Raw genomic sequence first — 22,328 nt, forward strand, 5'->3', positions numbered from 1 at the left:
AGACTGTTCCCGGTGACTGGAGCCTGGCCAGGCCTTATCCCTCCAGCCATACCTCATGTACTTTTTTTTTTTTTTAAAGATTTTTTATTTATTTGTCAGAGAGGGAGAGAGCACAGGCAGACAGAGGCAGAGGGAGAAGCAGGCTCCCTGCTGAGCAAGGAGCCCGATGTGGGACTCGATCCCAGGACGCTGGGATCATGACCTGAGCCGAAGGCAGCTGCCTAACCAACTGAGCCACCCAGGCGTCCCCCTCATGTACTTTTGAGTCCTCATGTACTTTTGAGTCCTCCCCACCCAGGCGTAGGCCTGGCCTGCCCTGAGAGGCTGCACAGACTTCAGGTCAGGAGAAGTCAGGACAGCAATTTCTTGAGCCCAGAAATGACCCTGAGGGGGATTGGGTTTGCAGGAAAGGAAACCTTTAAGCCACCCTCTGGACCTTTTCCATTTGGCGGGTTGCCTGCCTATTTTCTGGGTGCTCACGTGATCCAGCCTGGCCCGTCCTCCTCCTCAACACTCATCCACACACCCAGAGCTGAAGGTGATACCGGTGACCTCTAAGTGCTCGGCCCAGCCAGGAAAATCATTCCTGGGTGCTGGGAGGCGAACCCGGAACTGGGCTCTCCTGTTCTCCTGCTGGAACAGAGGCAGGTGAAGCACAGGAGGTGCTCCAGAAGCACCAGCATTAGCTGGCCAGAGATGGCCGCCGGAGCCTGGGACTTCAGAGGGGACAGGCATGGAGGAGGAGGGCAGTCGGGGTGGGGCAGGAACCTGGCTGTGCAGGCTTTGCGGCCAGGGATCAGCATGAAGGGAGGCTCAGAGAGGCTGACGGGGTGCCTCAGGATCTCCCCACCAGGTTACAAGAGGACCTCATACCTCAGAGGGCTTAGATGTGTGCAGATCCCAGCAGGCTTGCAGGAGGCAGTCTTTGGGGCCCCTCAAAGCATGCTGCAGTGGTAGCATCCAGAAGGTGGCTCTCATGGTTACCTGAGGCAAGAAGAAAACTAGGTTGAACTCCACTCTGGGTTGCATGTTATTCTGGAGATGGATATTACTGTTACTTCATTTCATCTGCCAATGACTTGGAGGAATAGGTACACCTCATTTTCCGGATGAGGACCAGAGAGATAAGGGACCTACACAGCCAGTGAGGGTGAAGTTAACCTGAACTCCCCTAGCCCCCTCTGCCTCATCTTATGAGGAGCTTGAGGGAGGGCAAGGGCCAGAGTGCTTAAATGTTATTACTCAGGCACGGGCAGGGGCAGCCATTCTGGAAGCAGTGAACAAGGCCCATGAGTGGGGCTCTGTCAGGTGTGTGCTCCCAGTCTCTGTGTGTGGTCCCGACAGTCCCTTCCTCCCCTGCAGACCTCTCTCCCCTTTCCTCCTCAGTGAAGATTCCCGGACTTGCTGCCATCTTCCCCTCAGGATGAGCTCTGGGTCTGTATACCACAGACCGCAAATGGCACCCTGATATGGTCCACTCCAAGTGTCGGGGCTGTGGGTGCAGCTGGCAGGCCACCTGAGGGGGTGGGAGACCAGTCAGGGAAAAGATGGGACCCAGACCCATGGCTGAGGCGCTAGGACCATGCCTCGCCTCAGGGCAGAGAGGATGAGGGCGAGGGCGTGGTGAGGGTGTGGAGAGATGTTGCAGTGGAAACAGCAATTTTGGGGGAAGCCTGGGGGTGGGCAGGGGGAGGAGAGTGCTTGGCAGGCCGGCAGGAGCCTTGGATTCTAGTCTCCTGTGTGACCCAAAAGGCTTGTGTGCCCTGGGCAGGTGGTGCTGCCTCTCTGGGTCTCCTTATCAATAATGAGGCTTCTCTAGTGTGGCAGAGCTGGGAGTTCTCTCCTCTGTGGATTGTAGAGACTCAGAGAGGAGCCCAGGAGCAGGAGGGAAGGGGAGGAGCGCCCCCACCGCCCAAGGCTCTGTGACTCTGCTGTCCTCTAGTGGTGGCAGGAGTAACAGACACATGGTCTCTCCCTACCTCCCCCAGACAAGGGTCCTCTACACTTTGTAAGGCCCTTTACAGCCTATGGCCTCTCTCAGGGCTGCGTGCATTCTGGTTAGAGAAAGACATACCCATAGGATACCCACGGGTCTGTACAGGACAGAATGCCTTATTCACGCATATATTTGCTCTACAAGAGCTGAGGGAGGGTATGTGGTTTATTTTCTTTTTATTGATTTATTTAATATTTTATTATCTTTAAATAGCTTATTTATTTGACACAGAGAGAGATGATGAAAGAGGGAACACAATCAGGGGGAGTGGGAGAGGGAGAAGCAGGCTTTTCGCTGAGCAAGGAGCCCAATACAGAGCTCGAACCCTGGACCCTGGGATTATGACTTTAGCCAAAGGCAGACACTTAACCACTGAGCCACCCAAGTGCCCCTATTTTTTTTTTTTTTAAGGATCGTATTTATTTATTTGAGGTAGAGAGAGCACTCAAGCAGGGGTGGGGGCAGAGAGGGGGAGAAGCAGACTCTCCACTGAGCGAAGAGCCCCATGTGGCACTCGTTCTCAGAACCCTGGGATCATGACCTGAGCAGAAGGCAGACGGCTAACCAACTGAGCCACCCAGGCACACCAGAGTCTGGGGTTTAGAAGGGCACTGTGCCACTTGGTATACCATTTTTGCCCTCAGAGGGCTTCTGTCCAGTGGAGGATCAGATAAACACACCCCGGACTCTGGAGAATACAGGACAATGTCAGGGCTGCTCTGAGGTCTGACATACTGTGTGACACTTGGGAAGGGTGGGGCCAGTGACTGCGGGGTCCTGTCTGGTCAATGGTTTGTCCTGGGCACATGGGCCTGCAGCCTGAGGGGCCCAGAGGCCTTCGTCACTAGGTTGGGTGAGTCTCTCCCTTCAGGCCCTCCCAGAAGAGCTGGGTCACCCTCCCTATGGGACGGCTGGATTGCTACCCAGTCCTCCTGTTCCCCTGCTGCTGTCCTACCCCAACTCTGGCTGGGAACAGGAGTGAGAGGCACAGTTGACCTGGCCTCCCCACCCACCTGCCCCTCGTAGCCTCCTCTAGCTATACCCCACTGCCCCAGACCTGGTTTGGGAGCCTGGGTTCCAGAGATGATGAAGAACATTAGGTCTCAGCAGGTGGATCTCCCCATCCCAGGCTGGTGCTGGGCAGGCCTCCCAGTTCCAATACCACAGTGCGGGGGAGGTGACGGGAAGCTGGGCTGCCACCAGCAACACTTGGGAAGGGTGGGGCCAGCGACTGTGAGGCCCAGGAGGGCCCTGCCTCTGGCCTTCTGGGGCTAGGCAGGAACTCAGCAGCCTGTTTGAGGCAATGCCCAGAAGGGATGGGAGAAGGACAGAGAGGCAGAGAGAGACAGCGAGAGAGAACGAGAGAGAGAGAGAGAGAGAGAGAGAGACTGAGATAGGTTTGGGGAGAGGAGCCTGGGTGTGTCACCATTGCTGGGAGTTTGACTCAGTGAGAACATCCGGCAGGAAAGGAAGAGAGAGTGTGGTGGCATTTCCAAGCAGGATAGGAACTCTGGGGCTGTGGAGACTGGCTGTGGGGTCAGGGGTACTATGTGGAGGCCTGGCCAGGAAAGAGGCTAACCGTGGTGGGAATGGGAGGAGGGCAGGAAGACAGGGTTCAAGGGGAATAGAGATTGAAATGCTGGCTGACTGGGCTGGTCTGGGAAGGAGAGAGAGGGCAGTGGGGCTGGAATTAGGGAAACTGAGGCTTGGTCAGGTGGGATGTGGGGGATGCAGAGAATCTCTGACCCTCCCTTTAGGGCTTAGAGGTTGGGGCCCTGTAGCTATTGAAGGAGACCACAGGTACCCCTGATCCAGAGACACCCCTCCCATTACCCCAAGCCCCAGCTCCTGGAGGCTCCACAAGTGGGACTGCCAGGCCAGCTGCTCCCCTGGGCACTGGGGCCAGCCACAGCTGTACTGGGCAGATTTGGGGAGAGATTTTCTTGAGAAAGGCTGCTTCTTTTCTCGGGGTGGGAGAGGCTTAAAAGTCAGCCGTGGGGACCAAGGCCAGGAAGGGCCCAGAGTGAGGAACCTGGGTGGGGAAGGCTGTAGGCAGACCACAAGCTGCAGTGGTATGGGCCCTGCAGGAAGGGCCAGTTCCCCACACACTGAGGGGAGACTCGAACAGCTGAGCCTCTCAGAAGTGGCTGTGATTTAAAACACAGGGAAGCCAGTGTCTACGTCAAAGAATGACTAATGGTGTCATTTTAGGTATGTAGTTGTATTTGGTGGCCTAGGGGAGTTAAGCTTCTTGATCCCTCCAAATGAGTTAAACCAGAGCTGATGAGGACAGTAAAGGGGGGCTCATTTGAGGTGTGGGCCCTCAGACTAGGACAGCTGGTGGGCTCAGCTCCATCCCCCAGGCCTTTCTTTACTGTTGGGAGAGATGGAGGCTTATGTTGGCTGCCTGTGCATTGGCAGGTAGGTCCAGGCTGGGGCTCCGCTGGAGGAACGGCCTCAGAGAAGGCAGGGCCTGGGGCAGCCAGGCCCACTGTGTGGGGTCAACCCGACAGAGAGCTGTTCCTGCCTGTGTCTCTGGGGACGCTGGGCCAGGGCTGGGAGAGGAGCTGGGCAGGGCCGGCGCCCTGGTCCTTGCCCTCGGAGAGTGGATGGGTGGGGGTGGCGGCGCGCATTCCTGGCTGGGAGCCCAGAGGAGTCTTTTGTAATCACAACATGATCTCGTGTGCTGAGCAGTGAAGCCGGCAGGGAGAGGCCGGCAAAGGCCCCGGCTCCTGCTCCCGCGGCTCTGCAGCTCCGGCTTCCCTCCTGCTCTGGCTCCCCTGGGGCTGTTCTGGAATTCTCTCGGTGCCCTCTGTTACCATGCACTCAGCTGTGAGTGGCACCTCACCTTCGGCGGGGGGCTTCTTGGGGCCGGGAGGAGGCTGGGACACCAGGCGGTCACATTCTGGGGACAGCTGGGGACGGCTGGGCCTGGGAGGAAGAGGGCTGTGCCTAGGCCGTTGGTCTGGGCAGGGGCCTTTGGCTGCAATGGAGACCCTGCGACTAGACAGGGAGAGACCTGGGATCTAAGGGGAGAGGCCTGGCTTGCTTGGGTGGCTCCCTGGCCGGGCCTGCCCACAGAACTGGCTCTCTTCTGTCCTGACTACCAGCAGTTCCAGGCCGGGAGAGATTGGGCCCATGAGAGCGGCTCTTTCCCACAGGCAGGGCACAAGCCTAGGGAGTGGAGCCCAGGGCCTGGGAGCCCAGCAGAGAGCAGGGGCCTCTCTTTTTACTGTGGTTCTGGGCCTGGGAGCCAAACAGCGCCCCCCGCCCCCCACCGACCTCCTGGATCCCCTGGCAACTTCCCAGTCCCCGCAGGTTCCGCTGCCAGAGCCATTTATAACTCTCATTCCAGGCTCTGCTCAGCGGTGGAGCTCCCTGGAGAGCCCGGGGGAGGGGCGGCCCACTGCTGGGAGCTGTGGGTGTGGGGGTGGGGGGTGGGGGGTGGGGGGTGGTGGTGGTGGTGGTGGTGGTGGTGGTGGTGGTGGTGGTGGCGAGGGTAGTAAGGCCCTGACCTGAGCCTCTGAGGAGGCAGAGACAGGTGGACAAGCCTAGCAGAGCGTGGACTTGGGGCCTTCCTTGTGCCATCTCCCCCTGGAAGCTTAGCTCTGGAGCTGGGATCCATTTGTAGTAAGAAAGTGCTTCTCAGGTAAATGTGAAAGTTAGGGGCCTGATAAGGGATGGGCACAACAGTCAGGAGCTTGCCACCCCTGCTTTACGCAGGGGCCTCACAGAGCCGAGTCACCCATGAGCAGGCAGGAAGAGAAGGATGCCGAGCTGGACCGGAGGATAGTTGCCCTTCGAAAGAAGAACCAGGCCTTACTACGTAGGTACCAGGTGAGTGGGCTGTGATGGGAGCTGGAAGGACTGACTGGGTTGGCCCTGCCTGTCTGACCCCCTAACCTCCCCCGTGCCCTTGCACTGTGGTCTTTCCCTGCAGGTGCTAAGCCTGGGGTCTGAGTTACAGTGGTGTGGTCCCTCTCAGAAACTCTGTGAGGGTCCCGGGGATGCTGTGATGTGGTGCCTCTGCTCCCTGGTGTCCCACTGGTGTCTCTCTGTGTAGGCCTTTCTGTGTGCATCTGGGGGGCCGTGGCCTGTGCTGACCCAGGGCCCTCCCGCAGGAGATCCAGGAAGACCGGCGGCAGGCAGAGCAGGGGGGCATGGCCGTGACCACAGCAGAATTCCTCCAGCCTGATGGCCTCACTGTCACTATCAGCCAGGTTCCTGGTGTAAGCCCCCCTCCCCCACCCCAGGAAGAGAGGGTGGGGTGGTAAGGAGGTGGAGGCCCAGCCCATGTCCAAGTCCAAAAAGGAAACTGCTCTTGCTCCTCTGTTTCCTCTGCTTCCACTTCTGGGGTTCACCCTTCAGCTCCCAGACTGAGGCAGCCTAGCCCATTGTGGTTCCCCTGACCCCAAAGGACCACAGCTAAAAGGCCACCAAATCAAGTCCTCCTCAAGCCCTTTTCCAGGTGAATGTGAAAGTTAGGGAGGGCCCCCACCCACAGCCCTGCGCCTGTGTTCTAAATCCCAGGCCACTCCTGAGCCCCCAACCCTGGAGGGACAGAGAAGGGGGGCTGAATGCCAGGAACAGAGCGCAAGGGACAAAGCCCCATTGTCTGAGCACTCTGGATTTCCCAGCTCAGAGATGACAGGCTGTTGTGGCATCTTGGGCCCTGGGGTGGCCCCGGTCCCTGGATAACCTCATGGCACTGGCATGTGAATGCCCCAGGGCGTCCGCTCCTCTGTGGGCATCCCAGGAAGGGCCAGGGCTGGAACCCAGCCTGGGGAAGCTTCCAAAGGACTCCGTCCCCAGCTCCTGCTCGGCCCTGGCCATGTGGTCTGAGGGCATGGCATCTCATTCTGCAGGGGAAACGGGTGGTCAGCCGGAACTGGGCAAGACCCCTCAGACCTGGAGCAGCTCACGAATTGCTTGAAGATGAGGGAGGGGATGACCACACTGGTACTTTCTGTCTGGGGGAGCGGGTGGAGCTGGCTGTGACCATGGAAAACAAAGCCGAGGTGAGCAGGTTGGGCAGGGGAAGCCAGGGCATCAGGCCAGCACCCTCTTCTTACCAGACTGTGCCATGCTGCCCGTCCCCGCCTCCCCCCTCTCCCCACCCAGGCCAAGCGGATCGTGAGTGAGAAGCCCAGCAGAGCAAGGAACCAGGTCGCAGAAGAGTCACGTGGAAGGGGCTTGGGCCGGACCCCCTCCATGCAGATGCCCGTCAGCTCGGATTCTGCACAGAAAGTATATCTTTAAGAGGGGATGGGGACATGAAAGTGGTAGTCATCATTTGGGGGAGGCAGAGAAGCTGAGTCACTTGTGTCCCCTATCTCTGGGGACATGGCCCAGGCAGCCCCAGCAAGAATTCCCACCCTTTCCTTCTTTCTCTGGCCAGTTTCCACATTGAGTGGGCCTTACCCTGACAGGGTACGTCAGAGGTCAGCCCCTTATCCTAACTGGATTTCTGATGCAAGCTTGTGGGGGCCTTGGGGGTGGGCTGTGTGCCAGGTGTGACCTCTAGGTGGCAGCAGCCCCTAGTCCTGGCTCTTGCTCACTGCTGCTTTGAGCTTCTCCACTTGGGGCCTGTCCACACACACACACATCTGCAACAACCCAGGAGATAGGTGCTATTATTAGCCCCATTCTATAGATAAGGAAATGATACACAGAGAGGTTAAGTAACTTGCCCAAAAGACACAGCTAACATGTGACTGGAAACAGTGCCTATGGCAAACGAACATGTCAGAGGCGGAATGGATTTTGTTTTTAGATGGGGACGTCAAAACCTTGAGGGGAAGGGGCTGATAATATCCAGATTTCCACTCCAGGTCCAAGGCTTCCTGCTTCTTCCCCATGGTTCTGTCTTCTTCTTCAGAGTACTCGGGAGTCCCAGAGTCCAGGACTGGTCCCAGGCTCAGCTCCTCACCAGCCCATGGGGGGACCCTTGGAGGTGGGCTGGGACTATGCCCAGTGGAAGCAGGAGCGGGAGCAGATCGACTTGGCTCGTGTGGCCAGGCATAGAGACGCACAGGGTGACTGGCGTCGGCCGTGGGACCTGGACAAGACCAAGCCCACGTGGGTGGCAGGGCTAGGGAGCTCGTTGTATTGACATTCTTATGGGACTTGGGGTAGGACTAACTGTGGGTGCTCCTTGGAGGGCTGGTGGGACCCTCTCCAGGGTGGTTAAGGTCTGTCTGGGCTCTCTGGTGGGACCTTGGGCTGAGAGGGTGGGCGCCGGGTCCCCATTTTTAGGGGCTCACCATTATCTTGTTGGTTCTGGGGTTGGAGCTGGGGGAGGCAGGGGTTGTGTGGGTCTCCCTATAGCTTGTGTCCGCCCCACAGAAGCCTGACTTTCTGGCTCCACAGGCTACAGGACTCCAGCAAGCTTCGGGAAGAGGGCCTGGCCAGGGTGGGCGGCACCAGGGGTGAGTCAATGCCCACCCCACCTCAGTCCCTTCTCCTCAAGAAGAGACTTTCATCACAGCACCCCCACCTGTCCCCTCACGCTTCCTCTCCTTTCTCTGTCTCTTGGCATAGCACTTATTTTTGGAGCTGGAAGGAGGCATGGAAGAACATCTTACTTCCTCTCCCTCATTATCAGAGCAGGGCACCTTCCCACCCCCTAAATCCACAGCTCCTACCCTGGGTTCTGACCTCAGAAGGTCTAGGGGAGGAGGCTCACAAGGAAATCTGCCCCGGGATCCTTTCAAGATTGGTCCCTTATGGGCAAAAGCTCCAGTTTCCCTGACCCTGGCCTGTTGTAAGAGCAGAGATTTTAGAATTGCTAGTTCCCTAATTTTACATGTTGTGGAAGCTGGGGCTGGAGAGACTCAGCCAGTTACCTAGCCAGGAACATCAACGGGGGCACAGAGACCCAGCTCTCTTGATCCCCAGACCCAGGATCTTTTTGGGAGTCAGAAAACCCACACCTGGACCAAGAGAAAGACAGACATCTTCCTGGTCCTGGAAGACTTCTGTTACTGCTTTTGATCCTTTATCACCCCACTCTTTCTCCATTTCCTTTGCCTCACTTAGGTCCCAGGAGCCACCGGAAATCACAACCCCCACCACTGTCCCTTGATGGTAAAGGTGAGTTGAGAGAAAAGCAGGTTTGTATGAGCTGGGGATGGAGCTGGGCTGCCATGACCCTCTTCCCTTCTTGATTTGTGGACCATCTCTTGCAGGTGGTACTACTCGGGGTGGGCAACCCAGCAGACCCTCAGTGGTGTCGGCCACACGAAGCAAAGCCCGGGGAACAGAGAGGCTGACCGGCAGGGCCCGCAGGTAACAGATGGCAGGGGGCAGAATTGGGGGAAGCATCTGGGCTCCCTGATTTCTTGGATCTCCCTTGGCCCTGGGAGGTCAGGCTCAGCACTGGTCCAGGTGGCTGCTCCAGCCCTTGGGGCTGCTGCCTTCTGCCTGACGGCTGCCTGGAGGCAGGTTAATGAGGTTCGGGGAGAGGCCAGCCACAAAGGCGGGAGCCATGAGAGCCTGGTGCCCAGGGAGGCCGGCAGTAATTACAGCAGTTGCCTTCCCCCGGGAAGTCGGGCGTGCCTTTCCCAGACGGTGCAGGCAGAGACACGTCCAGAGCCCCCACGGAACTCGAAGTGCTTTGGGCTCGGCCATAAACAGCAGCTGGGGACCTGGGATGGCGCTCAAGTGGGTGGCGTTTGGAGGAAATGGCTGGATGGGGAACAAGGTCAGGCTGAAAGGGGAGCATCCTGGAGCCTTGTTCTGGCTCTCAGGCTCCTCTGAGACCCTTGGCTCTGGCTGCTTCCTGGGAACATGGGCCACTGGCTACAGAGCGACAGAGGGACGTGAGGTGAGGTGGGGAGGAGTAGGGCTTGCCGTGTGCTGTGTTTCTACAGGTGGGAAACAAAGGAAGTCAAGGAGGAGCTGCAGAACCAGGAGGTGGGTGCTTGGAAATAGGATGGGGTGGGCCAGGGGCATGAGCTCTGAATCCGCCAGCCAGCAGGACCAATCTCTTGTTTCAGGGAAGCCGAAGTACCAGAAAGACCTGGAGCGAGGAGGAACATTCACAGAAGCAGAGCCCAACGGAGCTGGGCCGGCCCACAAGTGCCCCAGCAACTAGCCCAGACCCAGGGGGCCCAAAAAGGGAATCAGGAGCCTCCATTGCCAGTCCAAACCCTAGCTCTCCACAAAACACTGACTTAGTTCCCCTTGACCTTTCTCTTGGAGGGGCCAGTAGCCCTGGGTCCGGGGAGAGTACGTGTGCACTCACTCTAAGGCCTGGGGCCCAGGAGAACCCTGTGTCCTTGCCACCACCAGATGGTTCTGAGCAGATCCTGGGGTGGAATGACACCCAGGCTGAGCCAGAAGTACAGCCTAGTTCTGAGCCACAGGGAGAAGCAAGGCCCCTAGAGCCCAGAGAAGACAGGTCTGGCAAGGCTGGGGCCCAGCAGGCCTTGGCACCACGAAGCAGGCCGCCCAGAGGAATGGGCCAAAGGGCAAGGGGCACAAGAGGTATGAGAAGCAGGACAGGAGGGCCTGGCCCTGCAGGAAGATGCTGAGCAAAACTCCTGGGAGCACAGGGGCCGGGCTGGGGAGAGGAAGAGGGAAGAACACAGGCGGGAGTCTGGCATGGGATGGGTGTGTGGATGCAGGTGGCTTGTGGCCGTCTGGCTGCACAGCTGGGCAAACTCTCCAGTGGGGGGACACTGGGAGGGCAAGGAGCTGTCCTTCCTTGCGCCTCATGGGCACATCACTGGGCATGTCCCGTGTATAGGTGTGTTTTTACCTGCAGGTAAAGGTCTTGGTATAGTCCTATGCCACTCCTGGTCTCCGAGACTGGTGAGCCCCGTCCTGGGTCTATTGCCACCCAGGCCACAAACTTCTTCCCTGCCATGGCAAGGTGAGGCTCAGAAGCACTCAGCACCTGGCATTCCAGGCCTTTCTCACCCCGAGGCCTGGCTTCTCTTTCCACCTGTGGCTTTGGTTCCTTGGGTGTAGGCAGCCTCAGGAGCCAGCAGGCCCAGTCCAGGAGGCCTGGGCTCCTTCCCCTGCCTCTGCCTTGCGCCCAGGTGACTCACAGTCCCCACACTCCCAGGATGGTGAAACCAGGGGGATCTCAGCCATCAGCTGTCAGCCTCTGGCCTTTCTGCAAGAGAAGACCCAGGCTCGAAGAAAGGGAGGCCACAGCAGGTAGGGACTGAGCTGGGGACAGAAGAGCAGAGCCTCTGCCAAAGAGAGAGTCCCTGGGAAGGCCTCCTCTCTAAAACAGCCTGGGGTTGGGTGGGGAGAGGACAGCCTCTTCTCCCCACAGAAGGATGGGAGGGTTCATGATCAGGGATACCCTCCCCCATACCCAGGCCAGATATCAAGTGTACCATCAAGACAGCATTGAGGCGGTGCAGAGGGCAGTCCAGGGCATTTCCTGCCGTCTCCTACTTCCTCTTCCCCGCCACTACCGGCACGGCACACCAAAGCAAGGACTCAGACAAGGGACAGAGAAAGGGGCTCAATCTAGCTCAGTACAACTTCGGAACTTGTCTTTCCTACTTGGTCTCCATTCCCGCCCCTCCCCTGAGGCCCACGGCTGGTGAATTATTCAGACTCCACACAAGCTGTGGCTTCCTCTCTATTCAACAAACATTTCCTGAGCACCCACCAGCAGCAGTGCAGCCGGTGGGCGATGGTGACTCTGCCAGCAAGAGGGAGGGAGAAACCCAGGCATCCAGCAGATCTAGGCGGCACAGCAAACAACGTTCTTGGCTCTAAGAGCCTGCTAGGAGCTGGGGATGGTGGTAGGAGCCCAGAGAATCATCTCACCTCTGCTCGAAAAGGCAGGTGCTCCTTCCCCTCTCACCACACGTGGATCTCCCCATGTGGCCCCCCTACTCCCCTCCCCTTTGGCCCTGCCGTGGTTTGTCCTCCCTGCTGGGGGTCCCGGGCCTCCCCAGCCTCTCTGGCTTCTCTAGGGAGTGTCTAGATCATCCCCAAGTGTTCTATCCTGTCAAAGTGAGCGCTGAACTGTGGGGTCACAGCTTCCTATCGGGCTCCTGCTCTGCCCTCCACCCCTTCTACTCAGGAAGCAAGAGTAGGGGGTGTCTTTTCAGCAGATCAGTGTGCTCCCTGCACGTTAAGGTGCAGAGTAATGCAGATTCTAATTCTGTAAGGTCTGTGGTGGGCCTAGAAATGTGCACTTCTAATAGGCTCCTGGAGATACCTATGCTGCTGGTTCTTGGACCACAGGTTGAGTAGGAAGGGTTTGGGCTAGAATATATGGAGGGCCAGGGGCAGACAGACTCTAGACTCTGAGGACTTATTGCTGGCTATATCGGGGACCTGGTGAGGGCTGCTCCTGCCAGGTGGGGGCTTCCTGGCTTCAGAGTTGGGTGGGAAGCTGAGGCACCTGGGAAAAAGACGCTCTAAGAGGCCAGTGAGTGGGTGATGCCAACTTCCTGTAGTGGGGAGTGAGGAAGTTGCTTGGGAATGGGATGAGGTGAAGGGGGTGGAAGAGGTTGGTATGGGGTTGGAGGAATTTTTTTTTTAAAGATTTTATTTATTTATTTGGCAGAGAGAGAGATCACAGGTAGGCAGGGAGGCAGGCAGAGAGATGGGGGGAAGCAGGCTCCCTGCTGAGCAGAGAGCCCCGCGGGGCTGGATCCCAGGACCCTAAGATCATGACCTGAGCCAAAGGCAGAGGCTTAACCCACTGAGTCACGCAGGTGCCTCAGATTGGAGGAATTTTAAAAAGGCTTGGGAATATTCTTATGCACGTGGGAAGAAGACTCCCGTGAGACAGGAATAGGTAAAGGTGAATGACTCCAAGCTCAAGTTTGCTTCTGGCCCACCAGTCATCCATGCCCACCACGAGCATGACCCTGGACTTGACCCATGACTCCCAAAGGATGGAGCTGGGGAAAAGCAGATTCAGGCATTGAATTCAGAGATCTCCAAAAATAATCATGATCAAGAATTTGAATTCTGCTCCCCAACCCCCCAGCGCTACCAAGAGTATAGGCCAATGTATGTTTGACTATGGGATGGGGACATAGATTTGGGGCAGAGCTCTGGTTCAGCCCTCACAACAGGACCTAAGCAGGAGAGAAACCTGGGTTATGAAGGGCTATCGAGAAAAAGAGCTTCTCTCGCGGGATGTCCTGGGAGTCACTAAGGGTTGGAGAGTGCGGAGACTGGCCCAGGACATATTCCCTATAGGAAGACTGTAGTGCCAGGCAAGTATCACTGAACTTTTCTCAAAAAAGGGGGAGCACTTCTTCAGGATAAGAGAACCAGCAGCCCTGGTGGCCACCCTCCTTCCCTTGGATGGAACCAGCTATTGAGCAGGAGAAAAGCATGGACCACTCTCCACAGACCTCAGGATCATGGAAGCCTGCCTGTAGCAACTCCTGGCTCCTTTGTTGAAAGGCCTGGCTGGGAGATTTCCTCTTAGAACCTCCTCTCCAACCAACAAGCCTCTGCTCAAAGGTGGGAAGTTCTTCATGAGACACAGCTCTCAGGAACCCAGGCACAGAGCTGGAGGAAGAGAGAAGGAAGCTGCCCGAAGAGGAGAACGGAGATGATAGCTTTACTTAAAGCCGTATAACCAGGAGGGCGGAAAGGGCAGAAGATAGCGCTGTCCTGAGCCCCTAGCACCTGGGCAGAAGGGAGCAACAGACCAGATTGCAAGGGAGGTATGTTTTTGGAGGACTGGCAGCAAGGTAGAGTGGAACCAACATAGGCCTTGGAGTCCAACAGACTGAATCTTATCCTACATCTGTCAGTGGCTAGCTGGGTGACTTTGATCAAGTTTAACCTCCCCAAGCCTCAGTTTTCTTAGCTGCAAAATGGGGCCAGTAACAACCCTGAAGGGTTATAAAAACAAATTAAAGATAAGAGTATACAAAACATGCCCAGCTCACTAGGTAGGCAATGTAGAAACAGGAGCCTGGCACTCAATCAAATGTGTTGAATAAATGAAGTAGCTGTTTGGTTTGATCTCTGTTTACTTTGTTTTCAATTTTCTCCTTTACCTCCTCTTTTGGCCTCACCTTCACTGAGGTCAGTACACTTCAGGGAAATATGGGATGGTCTGTAAAGTTTACTCAGCCTTCCAGGGAAGTGAACTTCTTAAAGGAAGGTCACCTGGGGGAGTTGACTGGATTTAAAGAGACTCACACAGGGACCCTGCTCTTACTGGGGTTTCTTTGCCCTCAGCATTTCCTTTAACTCCATGCACCAACTTTCATAACTCAAGAGTTTCCTCTTTTCTTCCGTTAATGTCAGTGGTAATTTCATGGACTCCCACCACAGTCTTTGCTTATTATTTTCCCCAGAATTAAAACTCCCTTGTAGGGTTTGCTCTATGCCTCCCAAATTTGTTTGTTTTTTCCCCAAAGGAGCAGCATGACTGTATTTTCTTATGGTCAAGGGACAGTAACTGGGGAGTCCCTAGCTATCTCACAAGGCACACATTTGGAGGGTTTGACCATCAGTCAACTCCAGCCCTGATCCTGGCCTCAGGGACAGGAATAACAGGAAAAGATGGTACTAGCCACTGCCACCCCCTAAAAAAAAAAAAAAGGAAAGAAAAACCCACAAAGGAAATAGCTATAATCCCCATGTGGCTATCTATGTCTTCTTATTTTGGGGACGAGGTTGGGAAGGGGGGGTCAAGGGAATAGGAGAAACTAAAGATACAACTTCACTCTGCCTCTCCAGTCACTTATCAGCACCCACAGACCCCAGCAAGCAGCTCTTCTGAGCGAGGGCTGCCCCCAGGGTGACCACAACTTCACTGAGGGGAGACCCAGAGACTGGGAAGGCAGGGAGTGGAGCAGAGCTGCAGAAAGCACAGACTGAGGCTGCTTTCTCTCAAGTGTGCCGGCCTGCGTCACAGCCTCTCATTAAGCAACCACTTGACGCCGGCAAAGTGAAACAGCACAGACCTGGCACCAGAAAGAATGAATGTGGCACCCACTGCTCCTTTTAAGGACTGACACGAGGAGCGCAGGCCCTGGGGCAGGAGGTGAGGCAGACACAATAGTACCTTTGTGGGAGGGGAGAGCAGATACTTGCAGGCGTGCATCCTTCTTAACCAGCTCCAGGACAAGTTCTCCAGGCACCTTCAAAAATAACCAGTAACACAGGCTTTTTCCCTTTTTCTTAAAAACTCTGGGGATACGGTGTTGTGTTTCCTTTCTCTCCAGCAGGGCAGCTGGCTTCAACCAAGAAAAAAGGTCAAAAGTCACCTTGTAGCCATCTGTCAAAACAAAAATACCTAAACCCGAAGTTCCACAGTCAGAGGGAGAGTCTGAGCTGGTGGTTCTCAGGTTTTAGTGTCAGAATCACCTGGAAGGCTAGTTAAAGGCAAAGTTGGGCCCCACCTTCTGAACCTCTCATTCCGTTGGTCTGGGAGGGGGCCGAGACATGGCATTTCTAACACGTTCCCAGGTGATGCTGACGCCAATGGTCTGGGCACAGGGTATAACATTTCTCTCCAGGTATCATTTTGCCCAAAGGGACGGGCACTTGCTTCAAACTATGTTACCTCCTATGTATACGTCATAATTTTAGTCCCCAGATCTCCAGGCCATCTCACATCGATTCCCTCCAGTGGCTCTCACAAGCTCCCATTGGGTTAGGAGGAAAAAGTGGGGCCAGGGCCTAACCAGTGTCATTATTGAGTCTGCAAGTTTCCTATTTTTCAGTTCAGGGTCCCTTCTGAGAGCACATGGCCTCTCCCTCCCCCCACCACCCCCCAGGTCCTTGTGATGTCCTGAGCTGGCCACGCACACAGACGCTGACTGCCATGTGATGCAATCCTGCCCAGACTACCCACAGGGAGTGGAGATGGCCTCCAGATCACAAGCAGGGCAGAGACTTTAGCTCATGACTCTGAACATGGAGGGAGCAGAGAGAGGTGGATTAAAAAAGGAGTGCCCTCGGGGTGCCTGGGTGACTCAGTGGGTTAAAGCCTCTGCCTTCAGCTCAGGTCCTGATCCCAGGATTCTGGGATCGAGCCCCGCATCGGACTCTCTGCTCAGTGGAAGCCTGCTTCAGTCTTTCTCTCTCTGTCAAATAAATAAATAAAATCTTAAAAAAAAAAAAAAAAAAAAAAAAAAGGAGTGCCTTGGTCATCAATGGAATTGCTTTTCTGGACAAGTCCATTTGGGGGCTTTTGGGCCCACCTGACACACTGTAGGCAGTGAATAAATAGTTCTCAGATTAATAGTAGTGGCTCGTGGAAAATATTCTAAGGGAAGTTAGAATCCTATTGCGTTTAACTGGTAAGCTACTGTAAAACCAGATTCTGGAAGTTAAGAAAACAGGGCAGTAACAAAGGTAGATTCTTGTTGGCATGACTGTATATGGCTTGAGGGAGAGAACAGCGTGGGAATTTTCTGGTCCCTTATAGTCGCTTAACAAATGTTTATAGAATGCATGGAAATTGGTCTGGCCCAGGTGCTCCTTCCTGACCAGGTGGCTTACATACACAGTGCAGGACTTGGAGCCATGGCTTTTTCTGCACTGAGGATGGACAGCCTGATGGAGTCTGGGTGTGTGGTTAAGGGGGAAAAATTGTTTTTGCGTTTTTTAAATTAGCTACTGGAGGGAAAAAAGAGTTTAACACAGGTTTTGTGGCAGCAGAAACCCACAAACTTTGTCAGCAAGTAAAACAGGTGTGACAAAAACCATAGAGAAAGCAGGTATTGGGCCATGGGGCCAGGGCAGAGGGGACAATGGATGAGACACATAATTTATGTTGCCCCTGCTAAGCACCGCAGGGGATAGATCTGGGGACATCCAGTGCCTGGAAAGACCAGGCAGATGGGCCCCAAGTCCTTCACCTTGTGAAGGACTGTGGTCTGCACATGGGTTCTCTTCAGTCATCAACTCCCCTGAACCAGACTGCGGGCTGTGGATGTGGGAACGCAAATGGATTACACCAGCAACACCACACTGATACTGGGGCTACTTCTATCTAACACGACAATCAACCAGACGACCAGCAACCTCTGAGCACCTATGGCTATGTGCCAGGCACCAAGCTCAGTGCTGGTCCCACGAAACGAGCAAAGCTATCGGGGTCTATCCCTCCACTGAGGGAGACTAAAAAAAAAAAAAAAAAAAAGTATACAGCTGTGGCCCTTTTGTTATTGCACTGCAATTCCAGAAATACCTCCATTCTCTGCAGACAGGAAGGGGAGGACAATTATTACCTCTTTTAATAGCTGCGGTAGCCCTAAAGCTCAGAACCTGACCTTTTGGTTCCCCTAAAAGAAACATGTAGAAACAAGTAGATGCTCTCCACTCAGCATTTCAAAACAGGATATAAATACTCAACTGAAGAACACAGTATCTGAGAATTCCCTAGTGAAAACTGAAAAACAAGGTAGACAGAAAAGCTTCCCAAGCTGTGGTCTTATACTGTGCAGAAATCCAGAGCTGTTAGGAAGAAAAGTATTTCTTATGCTTAAAACTTCACAGAAACCCTTCTCTACACCTCAGCATCATGGGGGAAAGAAAGGATTCCAACAAACTCAGTCTAAACAGCTTACCGAACTCCTGATCCTTCACCCTTCGAAACTTTACTTCCAAGAGAGGATGATCTCCTCCTTCAAACGCAGGCCATCAGGGGGTAAATGCACAGAGGAACTTCTCATGGAAGTAAACACCTAGAAATGATCCTGGTCATCCAGGGGAAAAGCAGGTAAAGGAAAGTAACCCCCTCCCTGACTTTGCACAGACCTCTCCTTCCTGATGGACAATTTTGCAGCTCATTTCTAACCCGCGAGAATAAAGCTGTTCCCACTACGGCTCCCCACCAACCCGACCCTGTTCTGGCCAATGGTGCCCTTTTTGGCGGTCAGTGGGCTCTTGCTGTACACACTGCCTGCCTTATGTGTCCAGTGTGTGAAGCCGTGTGCCACTGCAAAAGCCACAGGTCACCATCTACACAAAGGCCAGGGGGAACCAGAAGAACCCTGGAAACTCTTTCACTCCCCTTCAGCTCTGCCTTACCAAGCCCTCTCACAGAAAGCCATTGTGTAGGCTGCAGAGGGAAATAAAAGAAGGGCGGACTTTTTCCAGGCTCCCCTGCAGACTACAAGGTGATGTAAAAAGCACAGAAGCTACCCCCCTACAGCTTTGGAGAAGTGCAGGCCTCAGGGGGCCCCACCGACACTGGCTTCTCACTCTTCTTTGTACTGGGCAGCATTGTCTAATAATGAGCTCAGCTCAACTGTGTGCCCTGTATTTTGCAGCATAACTAATCCCTCATATTTTGCTTTTCACCCACATGTCTTTTATTGTTTGCTCTAGAGGGAGAAAAAGCCTCCCCTCTGAAGCAACCTACACCTTCTCTCAGCCATTTGGCTCTCTCACCTGCTCCCCTGTCAAAGCTCTGACCAACCACGGTGGGGGCAGTAGCACGTTTCTCCTGGTGTTTGCGCTTCAACTATCCACGGGCTGGTGGTTCACTGGTGAGAACAGCGATGCTAGCAGGTGGCTCATCCCCACGCCAGCTCTCAGCCAGCTCAGTGTTCATAAGAATTCTTTTTTTTTTTCCCTCCTGGTAATAATTCTTAGTATCTATACTCACTGGTCCCTTAGCTTTCCCAGCTAGGCATCTGCTGCTCAGAGTCTTTTAAAAGCAGAACCTTTTAGGGGCTCCTGGGTGGCTGAGTCAGTAAAGCATCTGCCTTCAGCTAGGGTCATGATCCCAGGGTCCTAGGATCAGGCTCCCTGCTCAGCAGGGAATCTGCTTCTCCCTCTCCCTGCTTGTGCTCTCTCTCTCTCTAATTAAAAAAAAATTTAAAAATCTTAAAAAAAGCAGAACCTTTTCAAGATTTTTGAAGGCTCGTAAAAGGTGGCTGAGCTAGCTATCATGGTTCATCTGACCCTATGATCGCTTCCCGACTAAGATGCATTCCTGTCACCCTTCACTGATCAATTCCGTCAGGCCATCAGGCACAGAGAACATCAGAGCAATTACTTTTTCCTCCTATACCTATTCATCAACATCCATCCACCACCTTGCAGACTATCTCTTCTTCCAACCTCTACTCCTTCCCCAAGGAGTACGAAAAAGAAATGGTCAACTTACACAGGCTTATGTAGAGTTCTTAGAATGTATTTTTGTTCACCTGAAAAATAAAACTTTTAAAAAATATACAGGACTTTTTGAGGACAGGTATATCTTAAATGGCTGAATTATAAATAATGTCTCTGGTCATGTTCACAGCTAGAGCTGGAGCTAATGTCCCAATTCCAGTGAAGGCTTTAGAGTCAGGAGGCCAGCAGCTGGACCTACGAGTGGTCTCTCTAGACTCTTTGATCCATCTCAAAGTGGATTCAATAGTCCAGAATGCAGGGATGGGGACAGGGGACTAGATTCCCAGATGTCCTCCTGCAAGTTCAAAGGATTCTTAGAATAAGAGATCAATTTACAAATTATTAAAATAGAAGACTAAAAATTCACACAATAAATATAAATTACAGGCTATTATTGGAGTTATAAAGTGGCATTTTATGTTTCTTCCCCACCCCCAGACTCCCACCAAAAATTTAAAAAGGCCTCAAAGGCTTCCTAATGACCAAAGTCACATCAGCTGCTCAGAAATCTCCTTCAGCCAAGACACCCTGCGGGTGCTACCAGCCTGCTCCTAGGCTATATCAGCTCAGCTGCTGTTACCTTGCCCGCAACATGGCTTAAAGCAAGACTTGTGGTTCTGTAAACTTGGATCAGAGCTAACTAGAGTGTAGGCCAGAAAACTGGAGAAAAACTGTTTTAGGACTCAGGTGGATAAGTTTTTGTCTTTTTTTTTTTTAAAGTGCCTAATTTCCCAAAAAGGAAACACTAAGGGGTTTGATATCTTGTCACTACCCACACTCATTGCCTAAAAGCAAGTGGCAGAAGGAAATGAAATCCAAATTGAGGATGTATAATTCTTGCTATCCCAGAACTATACAGATGTCACTTTCCTTGGTGTTTCTCATCTCCGTCAAAGTATAGGCTGCGTGTAAGTAGGGTTTATCAGGAGAGGTAAAGACAAACCAAAGTAATTTTCCCGTGGCTGGTCTATTAACTGGCTATCACAGCACAATCCTGAGCTTGAAGCCCACCTTTAAGCCTTTCTGGTTCTGTGAATACAACGCAGAACCAGAAAATGTGCTCAGAGCTCTGGTTTCACACAGATTTCAGCCTAATTGAAGGGCTATACTGTAACGGGCTCAGGGAAGAAGGCAGGCAAGGGTGATTACTGGAACAAGACAAGATCTTGAGCAGTGGACAATAAAATAAAAACACTTGTGAGCCACTCTACTTACAAAAGCTTGCTCTTCCTAAAAGAACTCTGTGAGAAGGCCAAGGACTGAAGCACAGAGGCATTGCTCTTCCCCCTTCCTTCTTCCCTGGCCCATATCCAGATAGTCAGGGCCGCAACAGGAAGCCTCTTCCGTGGGGGCACTAGGGTGGGAAGAGGAGGGGATTAGTTCATTCTCCACCCTCCCGAAACGGCTTCTAAGGTTTTCCACTGTCCTTTCAAGTCTAAGGATGATTATACTCTTTTGGGTCATAAACCTATCTTTCTGAAGTAAGGGGAATAGAAAGGGTGATGAAAAAAAAACAACAGTGTTTGTGCCCTTCTGGCTAGCTGCACTTTGGGGGCCAGCAAATAGCCCTTGCATGACCCCATCAGTGGGTAGCTACCCAGGGTTGTGGGAGGATACATACAGTTCTGTGTAATTATAGCTTCTAGTGCATATGTCAACAACTATATACAGGGATCGATAAATTAAATGCATCTGTGGCCACTGCAACTAGGTTGACGTACCTGAGCTCCACTACTTTTGGTGCCCTCCTTGAGAGAGCTTCAGCTTATTAAAGAGCCCCTATAGCTCCCTCCTTCCCCTGAGTCTTGGGGGAAAGCCCGAGTCACTCGTGCACATAGGATACACAAGAGCTAGCGGCGAAAAAGGGTTCCGAGCAGGGATCTCCCCACCCCTCCCCCCATTCCCTTTATGGCTCAGGGCCCTGGCGCAGCACGGTCCTGGGAAGACCAAACCCCGAGCCCCCGGTGAATCGTGGTCCCTTGGCTGAAGATCGGGCTGCAGGCCACCCGCTCCCGGGGCGAGCTGGCGATCGTTGCGGGGAAGGGAGGGCGTTCACTCCCGTGGGGGTCACTCCCGCGGGCTCCCCGCCCCGTCCTGCTGCAAAGTCCTGCCTCCGGGCTTGGGGAGGAGAGACTGGTTCCCGGCCGCCCCTGGCGCACAGGGGTTCAACGACTCCCCGGCGCCGCCGCCGCTTCCTCCTCGTCCTCTTCCAGCCCCCGAGGCCGCTCCAGCGGCCCGGCCAGGGGACTGTCGGCAGAGGGCTCCGGAGGCATGGGCCGCGCCGCCTGCAGCGGGGGCGCGTCGCGCGGTGCCTCGCGGCGGGACGACCCCGTGGCATTGGGCCCCGCCGCCGCCCCCGAAGTCCCGGACGGGCCGGTGGCGTTGGAGCCGCCGGGGGGCGGGCCGGCGGCTCCCCCCGAGGTCCCGGCGCCCACCGGCTGCCAGATGAGGCTGTAGTAGACGGCGAGCACGATGGCGGCCAGCGACACGGAGAGCACGTAGGCGAACACGGTGGCGAGCCGGACCCACTTCTTGTTGGTCTTGGCCGCCATCTTCGCCTTCTTGTCCCCGGTGTAGGTGGCCGGCTTGCCCCGCTCGGCCGGGGCCGCGTCGCGCTCCTTCATGGGGGGCCCCCGGCCTTTGCCCCGGTGCTCCACGGCCCCGGCTGGAGGGGGCCTGGCGGCCTGCGAGGACTGGACAAGGGGCGGCCCGGCGCCCTCCGCTCCCGGCAGCTCCGCGCTCCGCCGCCGCTCCTCACGCCGCCCGCCCGCAGCCCTCCACCGCGTCGCTGCAGCCGCCGCCGGGGCCTGGACCAGTCACTGCCGCCAGCGCCGCCGCCGCCGCCGGCCCGTCAGCTGCTTCCCCGCCGCCGCCACAGCCACAGCCGCCACAGCCGCCCGGCTCCGCGTCCCCATCCGCTGCTGCTGCCGCCGCCTGCCCGGCCGCCGGCCGCCCGGTCTCCAGTGGCCGCGCTGACGGCGCGCTCCGCTCCAGCACGGCTCCCCCACCTCGCGCGCCGGCAACAGGGGGCGGGGGGAGCGCTGCTGGGGGCTGCCTCTTAAAAGGGCGACACCGGGGTCCGGAAGTGCCGCGCGGGAGGCGGGCTTCTGTCGGGCGCCGCGAGCCCCGCCGGGACACCCCGTTAGGAGAGAGTTAAAGGAGGCTGGTTCTTAAAAGGGCAATGGCGCCGCAGCCCAGTGCGGGCTGGCGCGACGGGGATGAGAGCCCGGGGCGCTTCTTTAAAAGGGGA

General features: G+C 55.1%; 2 protein-coding genes across 5 annotated transcripts; one reads left to right on the top strand and one right to left on the bottom strand.

Moving 5' to 3' along the window:
• Positions 1-966: 966 nt before the first annotated feature.
• INAFM2 (InaF motif containing 2) lies at positions 967-21,792 on the bottom strand. 2 transcript variants are annotated; one of them, XM_044232279.1, is made up of 2 exons: positions 20,294-21,792; positions 967-984 (listed from the first exon to the last, which is right to left on the bottom strand). In XM_044232279.1, exon 1 carries the CDS (start codon positions 21,700-21,702, stop codon positions 21,244-21,246), a length of 459 nt encoding a protein of 152 aa, XP_044088214.1. In that variant the 5' UTR covers positions 21,703-21,792; the 3' UTR covers positions 967-984; positions 20,294-21,243. The 2 variants fall into 2 exon arrangements, with proteins under 2 accessions (XP_044088214.1, XP_044088213.1); XM_044232278.1 differs by lacking the exon at positions 967-984 and adding an exon at positions 19,082-19,373.
• On the top strand, positions 4,347-12,568 carry CCDC9B (coiled-coil domain containing 9B). 3 transcript variants are annotated; one of them, XM_044232276.1, is made up of 11 exons: positions 4,347-4,417; positions 5,720-5,833; positions 6,118-6,225; positions 6,862-7,014; positions 7,118-7,243; positions 7,875-8,074; positions 8,366-8,424; positions 9,035-9,088; positions 9,184-9,283; positions 9,868-9,910; positions 9,994-12,568. In XM_044232276.1, the coding sequence occupies exons 2-11, from the start codon at positions 5,744-5,746 to the stop codon at positions 10,528-10,530; spliced, it is 1,470 nt and encodes a 489-aa protein (XP_044088211.1). In that variant the 5' UTR covers positions 4,347-4,417; positions 5,720-5,743; the 3' UTR covers positions 10,531-12,568. The 3 variants fall into 3 exon arrangements, with proteins under 3 accessions (XP_044088211.1, XP_044088209.1, XP_044088212.1); XM_044232274.1 differs by lacking the exon at positions 4,347-4,417 and adding an exon at positions 4,723-4,828; XM_044232277.1 differs by lacking the exon at positions 4,347-4,417 and having other exon boundaries at positions 5,779-5,833; positions 6,060-6,225.
• Positions 21,793-22,328: the final 536 nt, after the last annotated feature.

The sequence above is a fragment of the Neovison vison genome, chromosome 13, assembly GCF_020171115.1.
Source record: "Neovison vison isolate M4711 chromosome 13, ASM_NN_V1, whole genome shotgun sequence".
In the NCBI taxonomy this organism is placed as follows: domain Eukaryota; kingdom Metazoa; phylum Chordata; class Mammalia; order Carnivora; family Mustelidae; genus Neogale; species Neogale vison.

Excerpts from the sequence above, each read along its gene's own strand:
- INAFM2 (XM_044232279.1), bottom strand. The coding sequence starts at position 21,702 with ATGAAGGAGCGCGACGCGGCCCCGGCCGAGCGGGGCAAGCCGGCCACC.
- CCDC9B (XM_044232274.1), top strand. Across the intron at positions 9,284-9,867 it reads CTGACCGGCAGGGCCCGCAG|GTGGGAAACAAAGGAAGTCA; the intron begins GTAACAGATGGC and ends GTGTTTCTACAG. Across the intron at positions 9,911-9,993 it reads AGGAGCTGCAGAACCAGGAG|GGAAGCCGAAGTACCAGAAA; the intron begins GTGGGTGCTTGG and ends CTCTTGTTTCAG.